We start from the raw sequence: 20,360 nt of genomic DNA, 5'->3' as shown, positions 1-20,360 counted from the left end.
TTAGTAAAATTCAAGTTTGAATTCCAATTTATAATTGTAGAGGAAAAAATATCTAACCAAAGCTTTTATCTTTGGCCTTCCAAGACAGCCAAAAGAAGTTAGAAAATGAGTATTTAATGATGACATTTAACAACAACAAAAGGCAAGTTGACTCAGACTTGTAGTAATAGAACATACAGTAAACTAGGCAGTGAATTATACCACCTCTAACACCAGAATTACAGACCTGGATTGGGTCACTTATTCATTTGTGATTTAAAAAAAATGTCAGTCATATTGCCCCATTTGTAAGGAAATGGAAGGACTTGGAAAAAATTATACTAAGTGAAGTGAGCCGGACCCAAAGAAACATGGACTCTATGGTCTCCCTTATTGGGAATAATTAGTACAGGTTTAGGCAAGTCATAGCAGAGCATCACAAGAGCCCAATAGCTATACCCTTATGAACACATAAGATGATGCTAAGTGAAATGAACTCCATGTTATGGAAATGATTGTTATATCACAGTTGTATCTACTTTCAACGTCCCATGTGTATCTGTAGCTTCTATTATTGATGATGTTCTTGTATCACCTTCCTGGGGGTGTACCTACACTATGTCTGTAATCTTATCTGAGTATATTGGAACTAGGAAATTGAAAGGGAATACCAAAATTGAGAGACACAGGGTAAAAAAAGTCAAACAACTACAAAAGCAATACTTGCAAAACTGTTTGGTGTAAGTGAACTGAACACCTCATGGGGGGAAAGGGAAAGGGGAAGGCGGGAGAGGGTTATGAGGGACAAGGTAACAAACAGTACAAGAAATGTATCCAGTGCCTAACGTATGAAACTGTAACCTCTCTGTACATAAGTTTGATAATAAAAATTTGAAAAAAAATGTCAGTCATAACTATCATCAGCAAGCAACACCTGAAGTATCCAACATATGTGCAAATTTGAAAAAAAAAAATCACGAGGCTACTAAGGTCCCTTAAAGATAACTAAGGATTTTCTATGTGTTGATTGCTTTCTGTGTTCTCAGGTACTAGAAATGCTCAAATTTTAAAACAAAGACAGAAAAAAATGTAGTGTATAGCTTCAAGGAGTTTATGGACTATCAGTGAGAACATTGTGAAAACACTTTGAAAGACAAACTTAAAGCACACACTAGCGATACAGCAGGAAGGGGCTGTCGGAAAGTCTTGAGGAAATGTGGAGTTGATTTAAGCCTAAAGGATGAGTCGAAGTTCGCATGATGGAGAAATGAAGGGATAGTTTTCTTGCATAGAAGATTCCTTCTGTCCTTGAACAGAAGGCGGTATGTCAGTTAAGGTCTAATCAGAGGAGCACGTTTCAGAGCACGTTTCAGACATTTTCCTGGGAAGAATTTAATAATGGAAGTTAAATCCAAAGATGTTGGAAGAGTTGGGAGAGCAGCCAGGGTGAGAGGAGAAAGCTGTAGAAAGCGACTGCCACCCCCGAGTGCGGACAGACCGGGAAAGCCATGGAACCAAGGGGTAACGTATGCTGGGGACCATGGAGGTGATGTAGCAGCTGATAGACATGATCGCTTGAGAGGAGAGAAGGTAGGCGAGAAGGGGAACAGGGAGGGAGGGGACAAAGGAGAGAGGGAAGGATCAAAAGAGGGGGGGAAAGAAAGAGATTTAACTCGAAGCCAGCTGGCAAGGCAGTCTATGAAAAATAGTTTGCAGTGGGCAGCGCCCTGTGTATAAAGCAAACCAAAAGAAAGATAAGAAATAATTTAAGTCTCAGCAGGATCTTAACAAGGGAGCTTAGTAAAGGGAACAGTCACTAGACAAAGCAGGTATCTGCTGACTCAAACATGGCACAAAAGGGCTGTGTGCTCTTCAAAGGAGTTTGAATTATATCCAACAGTCATTAGAGAGAGCTTTCCAACAACCGTAAGCAGGAGAATGAGATGACAAATTCAAATCAGAAAAGAGGATTCTGGAAGCATAGTAGAAAGACTGAAGAAAATAATATGAAGACTCTTGTCCAGTTGAAGAACAAATGAACTCCTCAACTGGCACCAATGTTAAAGACGATGGAGATAGAAGCCAGGAAAGGCCCCAGGAACAAGTGGGTGAAGGATGGGAAAGAGGGAAGAACAGACTATTTTTGTAGGTTTGGGAAAGGGTCTGGAGGTAGATGGCCATGATAATCCCCGGGGCTCATAGTCAACCAAGGAGGCACAGAATCCTTGGCTGCCACACCTGCCTGTAATCATAACTCTCAAGAGAATGCAACTTTGAAGTCACATGCCAAAAAGAGACATGAAATTGAGATGTAGGGATGGCCAATCCTTCCTGCTTCACAAGAGTCTACCCATCCCGTCCCATTCAGACGGAAACTCAGGACCCTGCACTTGCCAGGCAAATACTTTATTACTCAAGCTCCCGCCCAAAGTTGGCTTTAATGTGTTTTACTGAAAAAGCCATGTGCTTTTTCCCAGTGGAGGCCTGGCCTCTCTGCCCTCCCCCCTCTACCTTCCGAGTGGCTGGGATGACAAGCAGGTGCCAACCTGGTTACAAAGGGGATCTTAATAAAACATTTCTAGGATATTAAATATAATATGGCAAAAAATGTAGCCTAGAAAACAGAAGTATTACTTAAAGGCATTGCAGCATTGTGTGTGTGTGTGTGTGTGTGTGTGTGTGTGTGTGTGTGTGTGTGTGTGTAGACATCAGTCTTGGGGCTTGAGCTCAGGGCCTGTGTGCTATTTCTGAGCTTCTTTTATGTTCAAGGTTAGTACTCTACCAGTGAGCTACAGTTCCACTTCCAACCTTTTGGTAGTTAATTGTGAACAAGCGTTTCACACACTTTCCTGCCCAGGCTGGCTTCAAATTGTGATCCCCAGAGGTCAGCCCCCTGGTTAGCTAGGATGACGGGCGTGAGCCACCATGCTCAGCTCTAGGAAAAATTTGATGCCAGTATATATTCTTCATAAAGGTGCAAATTATACGCAACCGTTTTGGAATCATCTTAGCAAAGCAGCTTATCCTCTAGCTATTTTAAATAATCCCGTACTGAATATTTCCACTTGCTCTTCTCAATGTATCCTCTACTTTTCTTTATGTTAGGGAGGCCCATCTTTTCCAGTCCATTTCACAGGACTCTTTTGCACTCTGGGCTCTGGTTGGCTCACTCCTTAGAAGGCTGGCAGAGGATCTGTGGTCAAGATAAAGACACAGGGATTATTAGGACATACAGCCACTACCTTCCTTTGCCCCGTTGCCCTGACCTGGAAATGATAGGAAGGTCCCCTTACGTCCCAGATACTTCTCAATTACCACTTCAGAGTATGCTATAGGCACTTTCATTGCAGATAGAACCCTCTAGCCTATCTAATCTGAATGTAGTCTATTTTGTGCTAGTGGAAAAAAATACATATAAACATCTACTGAATCTTTATTTAGAAAGCCACAATTATCCCTTATTATATACTTTAACATTTAAAAATCATACCAGAATTATATGGAGCAGAATAAGACATAACCATAACTGAAAATCTGGAAACACAAAGACAAAAGCCACTCATGATTCCAAGAATTAAAACAACCCTTATTTTATATTTTGTTTGCCCACTGGATCTTTTTGTATACATTTTTTCACAGTTGAAATAGCATTCTCATAAATAGTTGATCATATTTTCAATTTCACCATATAGGTTTTAAGTCATTTTAAATGTTTGCACAATATTCCACTTTGTAGACCTACTATACTACTACTATAGTTAACTAAAACATTTTCTTATCGCTATTTAAGTATTTTCTAAGTTTTCACTGGTACAACATGAATATCTTACCGCATGTAGCCTCTTGTTCCTATTTGGATGTTTTCTTTGGCGAGCATCCCAGAAGTAAAACTAAAGCAAACAGTTTGAAAAACTATGTAACGGGGATGATTTTTAAATAGATACACACATGTTCTTTGATAGTTTTCCTTTTAAGATGTGGCAGCTATTTCCTCTCTCTTCAAATTGTTGACTAAACGCAGTGTCTTTGTTCATTCTGATAGCAAAATATCATAAACTCTGTTCATTTATAAACAACCAAAACCTTTTCCTCAATGTTCTGGAGACCGGGAAGCAAAGGCTGAGGGTGCCGGGCACGCAGGTGGCTACTGATGACTGACTTCTGGCTCCTAGTAGGTAGGGGTTTTAGATGTCTTAAAAAAGGGCGAACGAGCTTTCTCTGGCCTCTGAGTCCCTCCATTGCATTCCAGCCGAGTTCATCACATCCCAAAGGCTCCATCTTCAATACTGTCACTTTAGGCATTGGGCTTCAGCACATAAATAAATGTTCCTGGCACACAAGCAGACTAAAATAAAGTCAAGAAAAGATGCTGTGACTTTCTCAAAGCTCTGTTCCTCACGTCCCTGATCAGTGAGAAGCCAGCACCATGTCTAAAGCAGTCCTCTGGATAGGCCCACGTCACAGGGGACACAGACCAGCAGCAGACAGCTGGGTAAGGGAGTGTTTTGGGATGTCAGTCCTCCAGTCCCGGTCATTCCTTCATCACCAGCAATCCTAGCTGAAAGCTTGACCACACCTGCATAAGAAATCCTGAGCTAGAATCACCCAGCGGAGCCACTCCAGAGTGACTCAGAAATAGTGCGAGAGAATCAAAGTTTGTTTTCTGGGCCTATGGTATATTGGGATAGTTTGCTTTCCAGCAACACATAGTGAAGAGCAAGGGGCTCGTGTTGTACAGCATTTGTCTAATGAGGTTCAACTGTGAGGCACATAGTGGAGCACCTCAACTTTAAAATTAATCACAGTAAATTATCACCACGGCAAGTCATCACATGGAAAGAGCCGGTGAAGATACAGGGAGAACAAGGAGGAAGAGAATGGAAGGAAAACAAAAGATTAAGAAAAGCAGAAGTTAGCAAGAGAAGGACAGGCCAATTTACTGTTGACAATCGTCCTCTGCAGTCCTGTCCTGAGACTTTTCCAGAGTCAGCTCACTGGGATGATGAGATGGATGCTCCAGACAGGTTGACATCTTGGCTTTCTGCCCTGCTCTGGGTTCTCTCCCCAGTGCCTCCTGCTCTTCTGGCTCCAGCTCTCCAGCATTCGCTTGGAATTTCCCATCAAGCCATAGCCTCTCACCAGCTCCTCTTCTGGGGGTTTATTGTGATTGCTTGCCAGTACTTCCGCTTGAATCCAGGGCCTCATGTTCTTGCTTCGTGTTTTCGCTAGAGGCTAATGCTCTACCATGTGAGTCTCCCCTACTCTTCTGCCTTTTTGCTGGTTGATTAGAGATAAGAGTCTCTCAGCTCTGTCTGCCCTGGCTGGCTTTGAACTGGGATCCTCAATGTCAGTCTCTTGAGTTGCTAGGATTACAGTCATGAGCCACTGTACTTAGCTAGATGTTCATTTGGAAGCATTCTTGCATTGCAGTATGCAACTTACATGCGGTAAGCAACTTATCACAAAAGTTAAGAGCTTGCATTAGCAATTAGGCAAATCTGGCTCTGAATACTACTTACCAGGATGTGACACTAGGGAAATGGTGTAATTTCCATAAACCTCAGCTATAAACTGAGAAATAGAACTGGATATTATCAGTAAGTTGGTTCCAAGTGAATGCTTATTATTTTATATTTGTACTATTTTACTATGTTGGTTATTATATTACATTAATATTTATATCATCTTATTATAGCTATCATGCACTAGGCGTTTACCATGGCCTAAGCTTGCTAGGCAGTTTCCCATGTAGCTCTCAGCCTACCCAGCAGCTGTCAGATCTTCTCCTACACAGGAAGTGCTGAGGCCGTGAAGGCCAGGACTGTCCTCATCTTCCACACCAGTCATTGATAGCAGCAGGAGCTGAGCCCCAGAGCCCACATGCAAGCATCCTGTTGTGCTGGAGGGAGAGGCTAATTACAGCTCACCTGCTCACGCTCATCTTCCATGTGTCCTTCCTTTTCAGAGGCCGCTTTGGGACCGTGCCCACTTTTTCGGCTCTCTCTGAGGATCATTTAACTTTACAATTACGCCAGTCTACACCTGTCTGAATGATATACTGACTCATTCACTTAGTTGAAGGGTAGAATGCTAATTGGCATTTGAAATTACCACAGGAACCTAATTGCAATATTTCATGAATCATCTTAATGAGAAATTGGTACCAGGAAATGGAGTACAAAAAAAACCTTCAGACAATTTGCTTTTGAAAGTGCAAATTAATGACTTAATGGTCTTGAATGAATATTACTATCTGGTAATACATGGTATAACAATACAGTGAGGGTCACTTCAGTGATTTTTAAACGTTGTTCCTCATTCCTCTAGTACTGAAGATGGTCATGTGTATATTTATGAAAATGAAAGGGACCATGATTCTTCCCTTCATTTATTAGGCTGAGCTTTTCTTCTTTCCTCTAGCCCTCTCTCTCCACTTGCTTCTTCTCTGTGCCTCGTCTTGCTGGCCTGGTACCCTTGTTTGCCCGTGTTCACATTCTACCATAAGCACTGAAACATACTTAATGTTCTTTTTCATCCAAAACAGTTTTGACCTTACTGGAAATGCACTGGAATTTGAAGGCATTTAGACCATACTGAGGTGCACAATGACTCTTGGACTGTGTATCCCATCATTTTGAGAAGCAAGCAACCTATGAGAGCTGAGGGTTGTAGAAGCTGCTTATGAAAGTAGCACCTTTACTAATGTTTACTGACTTACTTCCTCCAGGCATTTGGAGAGGGCACTTTCCTCCTACTATTGGTTCCTGGCTTGGTTTCTTCAGTCCTAGGCTCTTGCAGGTTGCAGCTTTTTCCAATGCTCAAGTCAGACAGGATGGCAAATCTGAGGTGCTGAAAATGCTTGTTTGGGCTTGCAGCACACTGAAGATCCTGCACTTGGTCTCAGCTAGAATCCCAGAGCCTCCCTGCAAACGAGCTGGGCTCCTGCCCGGGGCTGCAGCCTCACCCGTTCTCTCCCAGTGCCTGGCCAACAGCGCGGGTGGTGGCTTGGAGTGAGCTCTGGGACTGAGGATTTGGATGGGTGACACACTACCGCCATGTGGTGGTCTTCCTGCGAACCCACGGACCTCCAGCAAGTCCCACTCAGTGATTACCCAACTATCCAAAAAAGTTGCAGCTTCTCCAAAGAAATGCAAATCTCAGATGCAAAGTATGGGAGAGCTCCACTCAAAGCTCCGAGTCCTCCTGGTAATTGTTATTTGTTAGACTTTTCCTCAATACTCACTAGTCAGTCCACTATTATACCAATAATTGTTTATGTTACACTTCTGCTTATATCATTGTGTGGTGCTCTCTTCTAACTGGGTCCCACTGGTGTTGGTGAGAATATTCCTTGCCTTGTTATCTGCTTGGTCTGATGGGTATGACCCCATTCCTCATCTCTAGTGTCTTTTCTCTTTTTATGTCTTTACATAGGAAGCATATCTTCTCTAGCAGCAGATAGTCATTAAAAATTCAGCCAAATAAGATCTGATGCATAGTAAAAGTGTTTAGTGCCTCCAGTGTCTCCCTGGCAGTGCAGTCTCCGGAGCTGTTTGCTGTCGCGCCTCATGGAGTCTCGCTCTGCTGTTAAGCAGTTTTGAATGGGAAGACTTAGTCATAGACCCTGGGTGCTTTCCTGCGCAGCTCCTTGCTCTGGAACCTTTCCCATGTATCGTAGCCACCCAAGTTATCCTAAACTCTCATTTCAGTTCTGCCATCCCACAAAACTTGCTGTTTGCTCTCTCCATTTCCTTGTAACACAGTTTAGAATATGCTCCAAGGCAGAAAGCCAGACTGTTAGAACCCTATGGTTTTCCTTTCTTTTAAGCAAACAGATATCAAAATCCTGAATGCTCTGGCTGTTTGTGGTAGGCTATATGGTGTAATACCGATTACTCGGACATGTCTAAAGCCAAAACTCCCCAGTGAGATCTTAATTTCAGCAATTCAATTACTTTTAGAAATTCTATAAACACGTTTAGTCTCTGTAGTTATGTGTCCATTTGTGCAATTTCATGGTTTAACATGTTCTGTGTTTTATATCTAGTTCCAACATCTACATTCTTAGGATCTAAAACATTGCGGGGATTGATTCTGATTCCTAATGGCTGGCCTTCCCTGGTTTGCTAATCATTAAAACATTATGCTTGAGGCAAGGGACATAGCTCAGTGGTAGAGGGGTTGTCTAGGATGTATGAAGTCCTGGGTTTGATCCCTAGTACTGCAAAAAAGCGGGGGGGGGGGTTGGAGGTTATGCTTGACTGTCATCAATGAGAGTCATAGGTGATTTTTTTTTTGCTTCCACTGTCCATGTATACACACATCTCAGAACCCTCCAAGACATCTTTAAAGACTTTAAGAGCCAGGCATTGGAGGCCCACAAGTATAATCCTAGCTACTCAGGAGGCTGACATCTCAGGATCATGATCAGGGATCAACTCAGCCCAGACAGCTAAGTCCATGAGACTCTGATCTAAGCACCAAACCAAACCAAACCAAAAACCCCAAAATGGAAATGCAGCATGACTCAACTGGTGGAGTGCTAGTCTTTAGCCAAAAAAAAAAAAAAAAGAAGGAAAGAACTGAGGCTCTGGGTTCAGTCCCCAGGACTGGTATTTAAAAAAAAAAAAAAAGATTTTAGTAACTGAGAGGATGTCTCTCGTTACTGTTCTTAAAGCTCAACGTCTCCCAAACTCCTATGTTTAAAACCAAAGCCTGCAGGCTAACTACCACTGTAACTCCAACTACTTGTAAACTGTATTGCTTTGCCCGGGGACACTCCTCTGGAGCTGGCTGTTTCTGAAAACCCAATCAGGCCTCAAGTTCCAATTTCCCTAGGTCCCACACTTGGCCACTTGAAGCTGTTTTGTTTTGTTGTTTTTGATTTTTAAAAAAAATTACTCATCCATTTTATTTTTTGAAGGAGGAATTCTCTGGAGACTAAAAATGCTTTGATGTCTGTTATATTTGGGGACCTAGTTATTATGGAACAGAAATGAAAATTAGCTAAAACTTTCAAATATCTGGGAGCAAAAATACAAATATTTTACAATCAAGTAAAAAAAATAAAGGGCAACAAGTATCTTTATCTAAATAGCTACCTAAATAAAATATCATTATCTAAATAACATACTTATTTAGCGGGTAATATATCAATCAATATGAGAAATTGTTAATATAATTTACTCTAGTATTTTCTTATTGCTTCATTTATTTCTTAGTCTAACACTAATTAAAGAATACTTTCCAGGGGTGGGAATATGGCCTAGTTAGTGGCAAGAGTGCTTGCCTCGTATACATGAAGCCCTGGGTTCGATTCCTCAGCACCACATATATAGAAAAGGCCAGAAGTGGCGCTGGGGCTCAAGTGGTAGAGTGCTAGCCTTGAGCAAAAAGAAGCCAGGGACAGTGCTCAGGCCCGGAGTCCAAGGCCCAGGACTGGCAAAAAAAAAAAAAAAAAAAGAATACTTTCCATAGACAATATTTGTTAATTTTGGGAAAAAAAAACATACTTAAGTTGACAAAATGAGTGCTGACATTTGGCTATGCTTTAATAGGCTGAACATTTAGCAAATCCTATTCCTTTATTTGTTCATTTTGCAATACATCTCGACATCACCTTCTCCTCTTTCTTCAATTTGCTTACTTAGCAGGTACAATGCAGTTTTGATGTGCAATCTGATTTCAAAAGAATCTTTGAAACAGCTAATCTTCTGTACACTCACTGTAATTAAATATTACAGCACAAATGGTACATGAGATACTCACTTTCTTGAGAACCTCTTAGCACCAAAGAGCAATGACATAAAAAAGTATAGATTTTCAAGGTGCTTTTCTGTAGATTTTTCAGCTTGAACTTTTAACTCTTATAATACCTACAGATTGCTAAGGCAATATATGGCAGAGAATGGAAATTTATTGTCTTTCAATCTGTCCTAAATTCTCATTTTACCTCAGCTTAAAACCTAGTAGTAGACTAATCTGCTTACCTTTAAGCTAGCTGATTCATCTACTTGCTTGCTTCGAGCTACTGCTGTACTAAATTAGGTTAATAACCAAGTTCAGCTATCTTGTGGTAAATATGACGAGCATATGTTCTGCATAGAATATGGCTGCTATCTTCAGCTCCTTCAGTTCAGTAACTGATTTCCACCCATGTTTACTTCATTCCTTTCCCAGAACTACTAAGTTTAATCTCTGGTAGTTTTGTAAATTACACTTGCCATTTTATCTTGCATTTTTCTTAGAATTTTCTCTTTTTTTTTTTTTTTTTGGCCAGTCCTGGCCCTTGGACTCAGGGCCTGAGCACTGTCCCTGGCTTCTTCCCGCTCAAGGCTAGCACTCTGCCACTTGAGCCACAGCGCCGCTTCTGGCCGTTTTCTGCATATGTGGTGCTGGGGAATCGAACCTAGGGCCTCGTGTATCCGAGGCAGGCACTCTTGCCACTAGGCTATATCCCCAGCCCAGAATTCTCTCTTTCTAATTGAAGAAGTAACGTAACTCTAGATTGGGTGACAAACCCATCCCATATGGCCTTAATGTTTATTCCCACTTTTATTAAATAGAAATCCAAGTTTTAAAAATGTGTTTTTCCTGAAAAAAGTAAACTCAGGCTAAAAACATTCAAACAGTTCACTAAATGTAACTAGGATCCTTTCCTTCAAGGTAACCATACTTGAATTCCTTTGGGTACTTCCCTGGACATTCTAAATTCTGTATGTTGTTCTGAAAAATGCTTACTTTCCTACACATTGAAACAGTACATGATAGAAAAAAGGACTTTTTTTTAAAGGCAAAAATTTTTTTCAAGAGCAAGAAAATTAGAGAGTACAAGGACAAACTTTTTATGTCTTACAAACAGGCAATTTAACAAAACAAACAGAACTTAAAAATACTGGTAACAGAGTGATTTCCTGAATGAAGAAAATTCCCACTGAAGACTTCCCAAAAGCTTAAGAAGGGGTCTGGAAGGCCTGAAAGTTGCACTGCACGCAGCTTGTCCTGGAATTCTGTTTACGAGCTCACACATTTTAGGTACCTCCCTGCAGCTCCTGTCTTTCCTCTCCCATACTTTAGAGGCTGAACAAGAGATATACTACGCTTAGAGAGAAGAGCACAGTAGCAAAAGGAGAATCAAGATCTCTTTTCTAAACAAAATAGGAGCCACACTTTGAAATATTCAGCAGGCAAGCAAAGCCATTGTTTGTTTATATGGAGCAAACGAGGGCAGGATGGAAAAAGAAAGAAATGGTGATTTTAGAGTAAGCTGTTAAAGTTTGCTGATTATAAAAAATATAGACACATAGAACTTGAATAAAATTAAAGTATTGTTCTATGCAATGAAGGTATGCAGTGAAGGTGAGTAGGGGCAGGGCCCACATTGTTTAGATCATATTCTGCTCTCATAAAAATAGATCGCAGATTATATCATATCAACACCATAAATAAAACTCCACCTCTTCACTTGAGCATATTCATGAAACACATATTCTTATCAACATGAAGAATTATAAATGTATGTATTGGACTATTATAATCCCATAATTAAAATTCTAGGTTAAAATTTTGAGATATTTCTTCAGTTACATTACATTCAAACTTCTAGCTTTACCAATGTTGAGAGGACTAAATTTCCCCCATGTTCTACCAACACTATGTACTATAAAACTATGTTTGCATTATGGAACATGAAAAGACATATCATTTTGATTTATGTTTGCATTTATTTCCAGAATCTGTCTACTCAGCCCCAATTGAAAAAAACAACTGTATCCTCATCTGAATCCCTTCTTCATGATCTTGTTTTTTTCTATCCTATTTCTTACTGCCACCTACTTGTTTCTCTTCTCTCTCACAATGCTGGGCAAAGTTTATCCTTCCCAGAACAAATGTTATAGCAATGTTTTTCCTTTTATTTAAGCACTGTACATTTATGTGCACATAAATACAATATGTCTACTCCTATCTTTAAGGTGTACTATAAAAATACTGTGATATAGAAGATTAATTATAAATATTATATTCACATAGTATAGGGGGTGACCGTGCAGGAGAAGCCACTATTTCATGAGGTACCAAGAAAGCTGAAATGCTAGTCAGGTGCTGGTGGCTTCAGGCTTGTTAGGAGGCTGAAATCTGGAGAAGCGAAGTTTGAAGCCAGGTGGGACGGGAACGTCTGTGAGACTCTTCTACAAAATAACCAGCAGAAAGCAAAGCTGGAGATGCGGTCCAGGTAGAGCATCAATGAAGCAAGCAAGCAGGCTGAGCAAGTTTTAGCTCCTGAGATTTAAACTTCGGTGCTACCAAAAATTATATTATAAGCCATTTAAACAGTAAGGGTTGTGAAGCAAAATTGACAATCCATTAAGTCACAGGTAAACTTTCTGAAAAGCTTTGTAGTGTTAACCACAGATCTATATTATAGGGATTCCTCTGAGGTACATCAAGAAGCTGTAAGACTCTAATCTCTTACCTGCAAATGTGTTTCTCAGGTCAATTTCTCTGGTGTGCAACGGCCATAGAAGAGTACCTAAGATTAATGGTAATCCACGGATACTGAATATTCCCAAAATTTAAAGGTGATATTTTCAGAAAGCCATTAGTCCATAGTTATATGGAACAGCAAACTACCGATGAAAGCAGTGGTATCAGGCCTATAATCCCAGCTACTGGTAGAGACAGTAGATCTGTAGGTTGAAGGCCATCCAGGTAAAAACTAATGAGACCCTAACTGAAAATAAAACATAAAAAAACTCCCAGATAAACAAAAGGATTGAAGGTGAGCTCCTTGGTAAGACCACTGGCCCAGCAGTCTGCAGGCCCGGGTTCCACACACCGTACAGGAAAAAGTAAAGAAAAAAGGAGAACAGAAACAAAGCACAATGTTTGTTGATTCAAGGGCAAGTATATTTATTTTGAGATAATGTAAGACATGTAGCTTTATAGTTATAACTTATAAGAACAATTAATTGTGATTTAAGTGAATTTATTATGCAATGATTCTAAGAAGTACCATGTACTACTTATCACAGAGGATCCTTGTAAAAGTATAACTAAAATTGTATTTACAGCTTAACTTTTGCCAAGTATAGTTTGTAGAAGTCAAACTGAAAACAACAGCATACAGGTACTTAATACATCATTTGCAAAGCATTTAAACATTTAAATTGATGTAAACAACAATTCATTAAGATATATATTTTTTTTTCATTAAGATATTTTTAACCACTGATTTTATAGATGAAAGAGTTGATGAGTGTTATTATGGAGGGGATCACTGTAATTTGCTATTCTCTTTTCATTGTAATTAGTCAAAATATGGGATTCATTTTCATTTTTATATTATCTTTCAGTCCCATAAACACATTCACCTATTCATTCCAATAAACAATGAAGAACAATGATTATATAACAATGGCAGAGAATGGATTGAGAGAATGACAGAATTATAAAGGATTTTTAGAATGTCTAATTCAATTTTTAATCATATGATTTACATGTATGTGAGAATGTAATTTTCAAAGACTGAAATGTATTTTTTTAATATTACTTTCCAAACCGAACATTGACAACATTCAGTATAAACAACGAAGACCTGAGATATAAATGAGTAAACAGGCATCTGCATTTAGACACTCAATTGACTCAACATTCAAAACAGGTGAAGTTAAATTATGCTATGTGGGATTCTTAAATTTATGAATCTATGCTTCTGCATTGATATAATAAATAATATCAGAAAAATGTAAGTATAACAAACATAAGTCACTGATAATAACATATTGGAAATAACATTATTTTTATAAATAAACTGCTGAAGACCAATTTCACATTTAATAACTTATAAAAACAAAGTGCTTCCTATTTTCTTTCAAAAGCAAGATCAGAGTGGAGTGTGTATAACTTAAAATAAATATGTCTTAAAAAGGAAGATATATAAACTTACAGTCTACATGCAATAAATATATTAACTTAAATCATTGTATTGTTTTTAAATATTTTAATTAAACTGATTTATATTAATTTATAAAGTACTTGTACACTTTTTCTCAATGTGACTGAGTTTTTTCAATACAAAGTTTTTATTTTCACTTGCAAGATATATTATTTTGAAATAATGTGTTGTATTTAAGTTACCCATTATTACACATACTTTTGTATGTGGTCCTTGTGCAAGAAACAAAACATTATGTTCTACCGAAATATACATCAGTCATCTGAATCATTTTAATCTTTATAACACATTTAGATGCTACAAATATATATTAACAATATGCAATATGTGACAGAGCTTCAAGATATTATTTAGTGTTATTAATATATACCACTACATTCAGGAACAATATTGTGTTTAAAATAATAACAATGCATCTTGTTATAACTATCCCTGCTTCTGTCAAGCTAAGATTTTATTTTACCTACATTTTACATCTCTTTCTACATTAAAAAGTACCAGAAATCCTGTTGACTTTGGTGAATGCACAAAAACAAGACAAAACCAAAAATAAAACAAAACAAAAAGAATTTAGACAAGTCAAACAATGTTACTTCAATACTCTTAAAAGTTAAAAGTACAATGTAAACCATCATATTATTTAGACACTTAATTCTATTTTTCCCCCAATTACTTCAACAAATGAAAGAACTGGTAAATAATAGGAAATTATTAAAAATCCCAAGGGTCCGAATACAAATCTGAAGAAATATTTATTTTCTAAAAATAAATTCACAGTCCAAAGCAAAAAAAAATATGTTGCTTGTGTTAGGTGGTCTATAGTCTATGAGTCATAATTTATACTTGAAATAAAAGAAATCTCAAATAAATAAAAAAATTAAAATACATTCTCATACAAGTCACTGGAAATATCTGTATACTTCTTGAGGGAATGAAAAAGTGCAGAAAGTTCAGGAAACAGGGTAAAGGCTCAACTCGATTATATTTACCATTTGTCGTATCTTTGTTAAGAATCCAGTTCAACAAAAATACATAAATTTCAAAACATTTCACTCTTTCCTTCATTTTCTACATGTTGTGATATCAGACCTGCTTCCACTCTCAGAAATTTTTGCTTCTTGCATTTGTCATATAGATTGTAATCCTTTGAACTTTAAGGAGTGTCTAATAAAAAACACACAACATTATAAAACCAATACTTAGTATATAATTCAGACATAATGACAATCAAAATTCTTATGAAAATAATGTGAAACAGTAAGGCATACAATAAAAGCATCCTGCCTATATATAAGCAAATAGTAACAAAGTAGTTCCTTTAAAAGTTCAGCATTCTCTTTAGAAACTTCCCTCATGTTCAGTCTTAGAATGCCCTAGAAAAAGGTTGTAATCTTTAGGTGTGATTCTAGGCACTGAAACACAGAATCAACAGTGTGCTATTATAGTTTCATTGGGACCATACTACCAAGAAGGCTGGTGCTACTTTCTAACTATATTACCCTTTAAGATTTCACAGAGAAGTATAAAATTCTTTAAAATAGAGATATCTTCTTAGTTCAATCACAGTAAGTATCTTAGATAAACAAGCTTTTTTATCTCTAAACATGGAGACTAGACATTTCCTGAAGTGGCTTCCATAAATCACTAATCTCCAAACTCTTCTGCAAAAGACTCCTCATTATAGTTTCATTTAGAAACGCAAAGCAACTACTCAAATATTAAAATTTGATAAATCCTGTAGAGAAGGAATTTACTTAGCCAATTTTACTATAGTTCCTAAACTTGACTGAGCAACTTTTTTGTTTGAATAGAAAAATATGCACTGATATGTAAAAAGATGTAAGATGCTTCAAGCCTGAGGAAATAGCAAAAACTACCTATGTGAAATGTAATTGCTCATTGCTCTTGACTCATTTTAAACAATGAAACTTATATGTGGAAACTTAGCTAATTGGAATATACAACTGACCAAAATCAGATAGCTACAGTTGACTTAAAAAAATGATTAGCAAGTTTGAGATATTTCAAGTTTGAGATATTTCTTTGGGTGTGTATAATTGGAACAGATTCCCTGAATCTTCTTCAATTATCACAATTTCTGGTGACAATGTAGTAAACATTAAATAAGACAGTTCTGCCACCAGAAACAATGGTCTGTAATCTTGAGGAAGTTATAGTTGCCAACCCTTGATCTTGTTGTCAAATGGGAAGTAAATGAAGTACCAGAAGAAGACATATTGTCAAGCAATTTAATCCTTCAAAAACCTGGAAGAAATTCAGAATGATGATCCCCCAATTAGTAGCAAAAACGCCTTAGGTGCTAATGATGCTAGGTTATAAAAGTACAGTTGATTATATTATGGGATCCATTATATTGCATCTGTTCAAGACCAAACTCAAAAAGTTTAACATAAAAGTTTTTCAATCAAGACATTCTAATAATCTAAAATTAAATCACAGATTAGAATTGAATGTTGTTCAGAGCTCTACCACTAAATTACACCCTTAGCCCTTTCTTAGCAACTTTTGAAATGTTATCACAGAAAAATAAGTTATGTTTCATTGGACACTGTTATTGGACAAGTGAGGCAGATAGAAGTTAACATACTTATCTGCTGTGAAGTTCTTTTTTCAGGCATGATTTGAAAGTAGTATACTTTTGGACTGTTTTATAACCCTACAGAACAGAAAATAAGAATGTTCAAATGTAAAGAAAGAAAACAAAACAACATAGTCACATATACATGGAGTCTAAAGCAGTCAAACTTAAAGAGTAGAAAATTAGTTATCAGACTGGAAGAAGCTGACCAAAAGCCACAAAGTACCATCAAGGAAAATCAATTCCACATTAAAGTGGCCATGGTTAATAGTCACATATATATAAAAAAATGTTCATAAAGTAGATTTAAAAAGTTCTCACTGTAAACGTGAGAGATGGATGTTAGCTTCATATAATTATCCACAATGTATCTACCAAAATATCAAATTATACTCTATTTATATACTTATATATATGTACATATACAGTTAATATCTGCCAGCTAAAAAAGAAAAAAATGTGTAAAAATATAATAGCTATATGATCAAAGATATACAATAAGCACATAAATTAAAAAAGTAATATCTAAGTGGGAAATACAGTATCAACGTTTCAGAGTATAGTTTATACTCAATTTGATCATGTTATGATAAAATTAAGAAAAAATACATGATTTTCAATGTTTCTTTCCAGGTGTTTGTGGTACTATGTGAGGTATTAACAACCAACTAAAAGGTAGCAGTCAAGTACATAGCCTCTAACTAAGACAGCTTGGATTAAAGTCATCATAATCTTGAGCATATTGTTTATCTTAATGTTCTTTCTATAGAGATGTTTGTCTTGCATATTTCCTGGGAATATATCTGCAATGTAGATTAGATTGAATTACCAGCTGATAATTTTAGTAAGATTTCCTTTTTTCTATTCATGAAACATCTAGAAATACATTAGATACATCACACTATCTTTTAAGGTTTAAAGCATGCTTTAAAAAATAATCACTAAATTTCTAGTAGGTACTTTTTAGTATGTTAACAAGAAAAAAAATTGTTTCCCATACAAACACTAATGAATAAGTAACCTAAGAGCCTCAGGTGGGCTAATGGGAATGTGTCTCACATTTCTGAAAAGCCAATGTGCAGACAGGACTTTTCAAAAATATCTGGCAACTTTTTCACCTCAAACTGGGACAAAGACATTAATTAAGCTAGCTGAATATAAATTAAGCTAGCTGAAAATAAATTAAAAAGTACTATATTCTATCATTTCAATTGTTTTTAAAGTAGATGGGACCCATAATTTTTTCTAAATAAAGCATTTGATTATATTCTTAAAATTTACACAAATTGTTTTTGAGCTGTTTTTCCCTTAGATTTTAAAAAGAATATCAAAAGACAGGAAATTTGTAGGTTTACCCGGAATCCTCTATGGAGTCTGTCTTTCATAATTCCAATAAATTCTTTATAACTTAATTGATCGTCTTTGTCAACATCAAAGATCTTGAAGACAGTATTTACTAAATGTGGTGACAGTTTGAGTCCAGTGGCTACGTAGACAGCACGTTTAAATTCATCTAGACAAATGTTGCATGAAAAGAAAGTAGATCTCATTAACATCATTTTAGTATATGTTAATTACCAGAATGGTTGCAAAAGAAGTTGTTTCCTAATATGGGTTATGGAATTACAGAACACATGACTTCATTAATCATCATGTTTTTATAGTTTTAATAATGAAAGCAATATGGGGCTGGGGATATAGCCTAGTGGCAAGAGTGCCTGCCTCGGATACACGAGGCCCTAGGTTCGATTCCCCAGCACCACATATACAGAAAACGGCCAGAAGTGGCGCTGTGGCTCAAGTGGCAGAGTGCTAGCCTTGAGCGGGAAGAAGCCAGGGACAGTGCTCAGGCCCTGAGTCCAAGGCCCAGGACTGGCCAAAAAATAAATAAATAAATAAATAAAATAAATAAAATAATGAAAGCAATAAGCAGCTGTATTTTAGGTTAATACTACATTTACACTCAATGAAAGTTTAAAAGGATCCACTATCAGTGACAGAGATTTTAGAGGTTATTAAGGTAAGTTTCAATAGTTCAGATGGGAGACAAGACACTTGTCCAAATAACCACTACATGTAGCCTCAGAAAAATAATCAACCAAGTACAAGGACAATGTAGAGATGAGAGATCTTCCATGTGCGGCAATGAAAGAACAATGCTTAGTCTGGCTTGGGTCAGAGCACAGAGGACATAAAGGACCTAAAGAAGCATGACAGACTCTTAGATGAGGACCGTGTAACTCCTTTGATAGGCAACTGGGAAACTTAAGCCTCCATAGTAGATGTGTCAAAGAAAAGGTTAACTTGTAGACAGCTTCAGCTGAGAGTTGTCTGTGAAATGTTAGGAAAGAAAACAGTGTGATAGGTTAGAGTAGAGGTGACTACTATTATAGTCCTTCACAGAAAAACTCAAATAAGACACTAGTAGTGGGAACACTTCCAAAAGTGGCACTTTTTTCTTCCATTTCCTGGTTCCAAAAAGTGCAATGGTCTATTCTAAACTAGGTAAATCTATATTGATTATTTGTGTTTTTTGTTGTTGTGTTGTTGCTTTTTTCCCCCTCAGTTGTGGGGCTTGAATTCAGGTTCTGGGCGCTGTCCCTAAGCCTCTTTGTGCTCAAGGCTAGCGCTCTACCACGTGAGCCTTAGCACCACTTCCAGTATTTGAGTGGTTAATTGAAGATAGGCGACTTTTCTGCCTAGGCTGGCTTCAAACCACAATCCTCAGATCTCAGGATCCCGAGCAGCTAGGATTACAGGTGTGAGACAACAGTGCCTGGCTTATATTATTTGTAAAGATTTATAATACTTGTAAGGATCTTATTAATGAAGGTATGGCTTCCAAAAGTTTTGGTTTGAAAACACTAAAATGGGCTGGGAAGATGTGTGTGAACACCTAGTCTAGAGAAAAGACATCATGTGAATCATTTCAGGTTTCTCTTATTCAGTAAATAAATGCAGCTATAAAATAGATTTAGTATCTATGACTGTTTTTTGTGTGTACTTTTTGCTGGGATTTGAATCTAGATCCTTACTGCCACATATTGTTGGTCTTCCTGTGATTTTTCTTAGTACTACCTTTTTAAAAGGATTATTTTTTTTAAGTAACCGTTCAAAGAAGTTGCCATTTAACAAAGCTGTTTGTGAGTGCAATCTATCTTGATTAATGGCTATGGCTGTTTCTTCCTTCCTGAAATATGATAATAAAAACCCAAGAATGTTTTCTAAGATTTGAACCAGAGTACTAAATTATGTCAGAATAAATTAATGTTTTTTTAAAAAAAAACAAAACCCAACCAAACAGAAAGTCCCCATACAGCCAGAATTTTTTTTTTCTTTTACAAAGGATAAGGCCATGAGGATAGAGAAGATGACTGTTAACTACAGAATCCTAGAATAATCCTAGCTTGTTAATAAGGAAAGAGTGAGCTGGTTCTGAGGTGGTAGAATTGTATGTATTTTTATGTAAGTTGTATTTCTATGTAAGTTAAACTAATTTGGTCTTACACATCATTCTCAAAAATCAGTGTGATGGCTAACTTTGGTTGTCAGTTTGACTGGATTAAGAAGCTCATAGGAAGGGCTGGGAATATGGCCTAGTGGCAAGAGTGCTTGTCTTGTATACATGAAGCTCTAGGTTCGATTCCTCAGCACCACATATATAGAAAAGGCCAGAAGTGGCGCTGTGGCTCAAGTTGGCAGAGTGCTAGCCTTGAGCAAAAAGAAGCCAGGGACAGTGCTCAGGCCCTGAGTTCAAGCCCCAGGACTGGCAAAAAAAAAAAAAAAAAGCTCATAGGAGATTAAGAAAGCCCATCTTCAGGTGTATCT

The 20,360-nt window shown here is 37.4% G+C and overlaps 1 protein-coding gene across 2 annotated transcripts in view; it reads right to left on the bottom strand.

Moving 5' to 3' along the window:
- Window positions 1–12,867: 12,867 nt before the first annotated feature.
- The window catches only part of Micu3 (mitochondrial calcium uptake family member 3), a 71,567-nt gene continuing 64,074 nt past the window's right edge, over window positions 12,868–20,360 (bottom strand). For both annotated transcript variants that reach the window (XM_048330294.1, XM_048330296.1), the window contains 3 exons: window positions 17,888–18,045; window positions 16,542–16,610; window positions 12,868–15,097 (listed from right to left, as the gene is read on the bottom strand). In XM_048330294.1, coding sequence (XP_048186251.1) covers window positions 16,542–16,610; window positions 17,888–18,045 — 227 coding nt within the window. In that variant the 3' untranslated portion in view covers window positions 12,868–15,097. The remainder of the gene's footprint in view (window positions 15,098–16,541; window positions 16,611–17,887; window positions 18,046–20,360) is intronic.

The sequence above is a fragment of the Perognathus longimembris genome, chromosome 21, assembly GCF_023159225.1.
Source record: "Perognathus longimembris pacificus isolate PPM17 chromosome 21, ASM2315922v1, whole genome shotgun sequence".
NCBI lineage: Eukaryota > Metazoa > Chordata > Mammalia > Rodentia > Heteromyidae > Perognathus > Perognathus longimembris.
The sequence above is the reverse complement of the archived record's forward strand: the minus strand, read 5'-3'. Positions and strand labels throughout refer to the sequence as shown.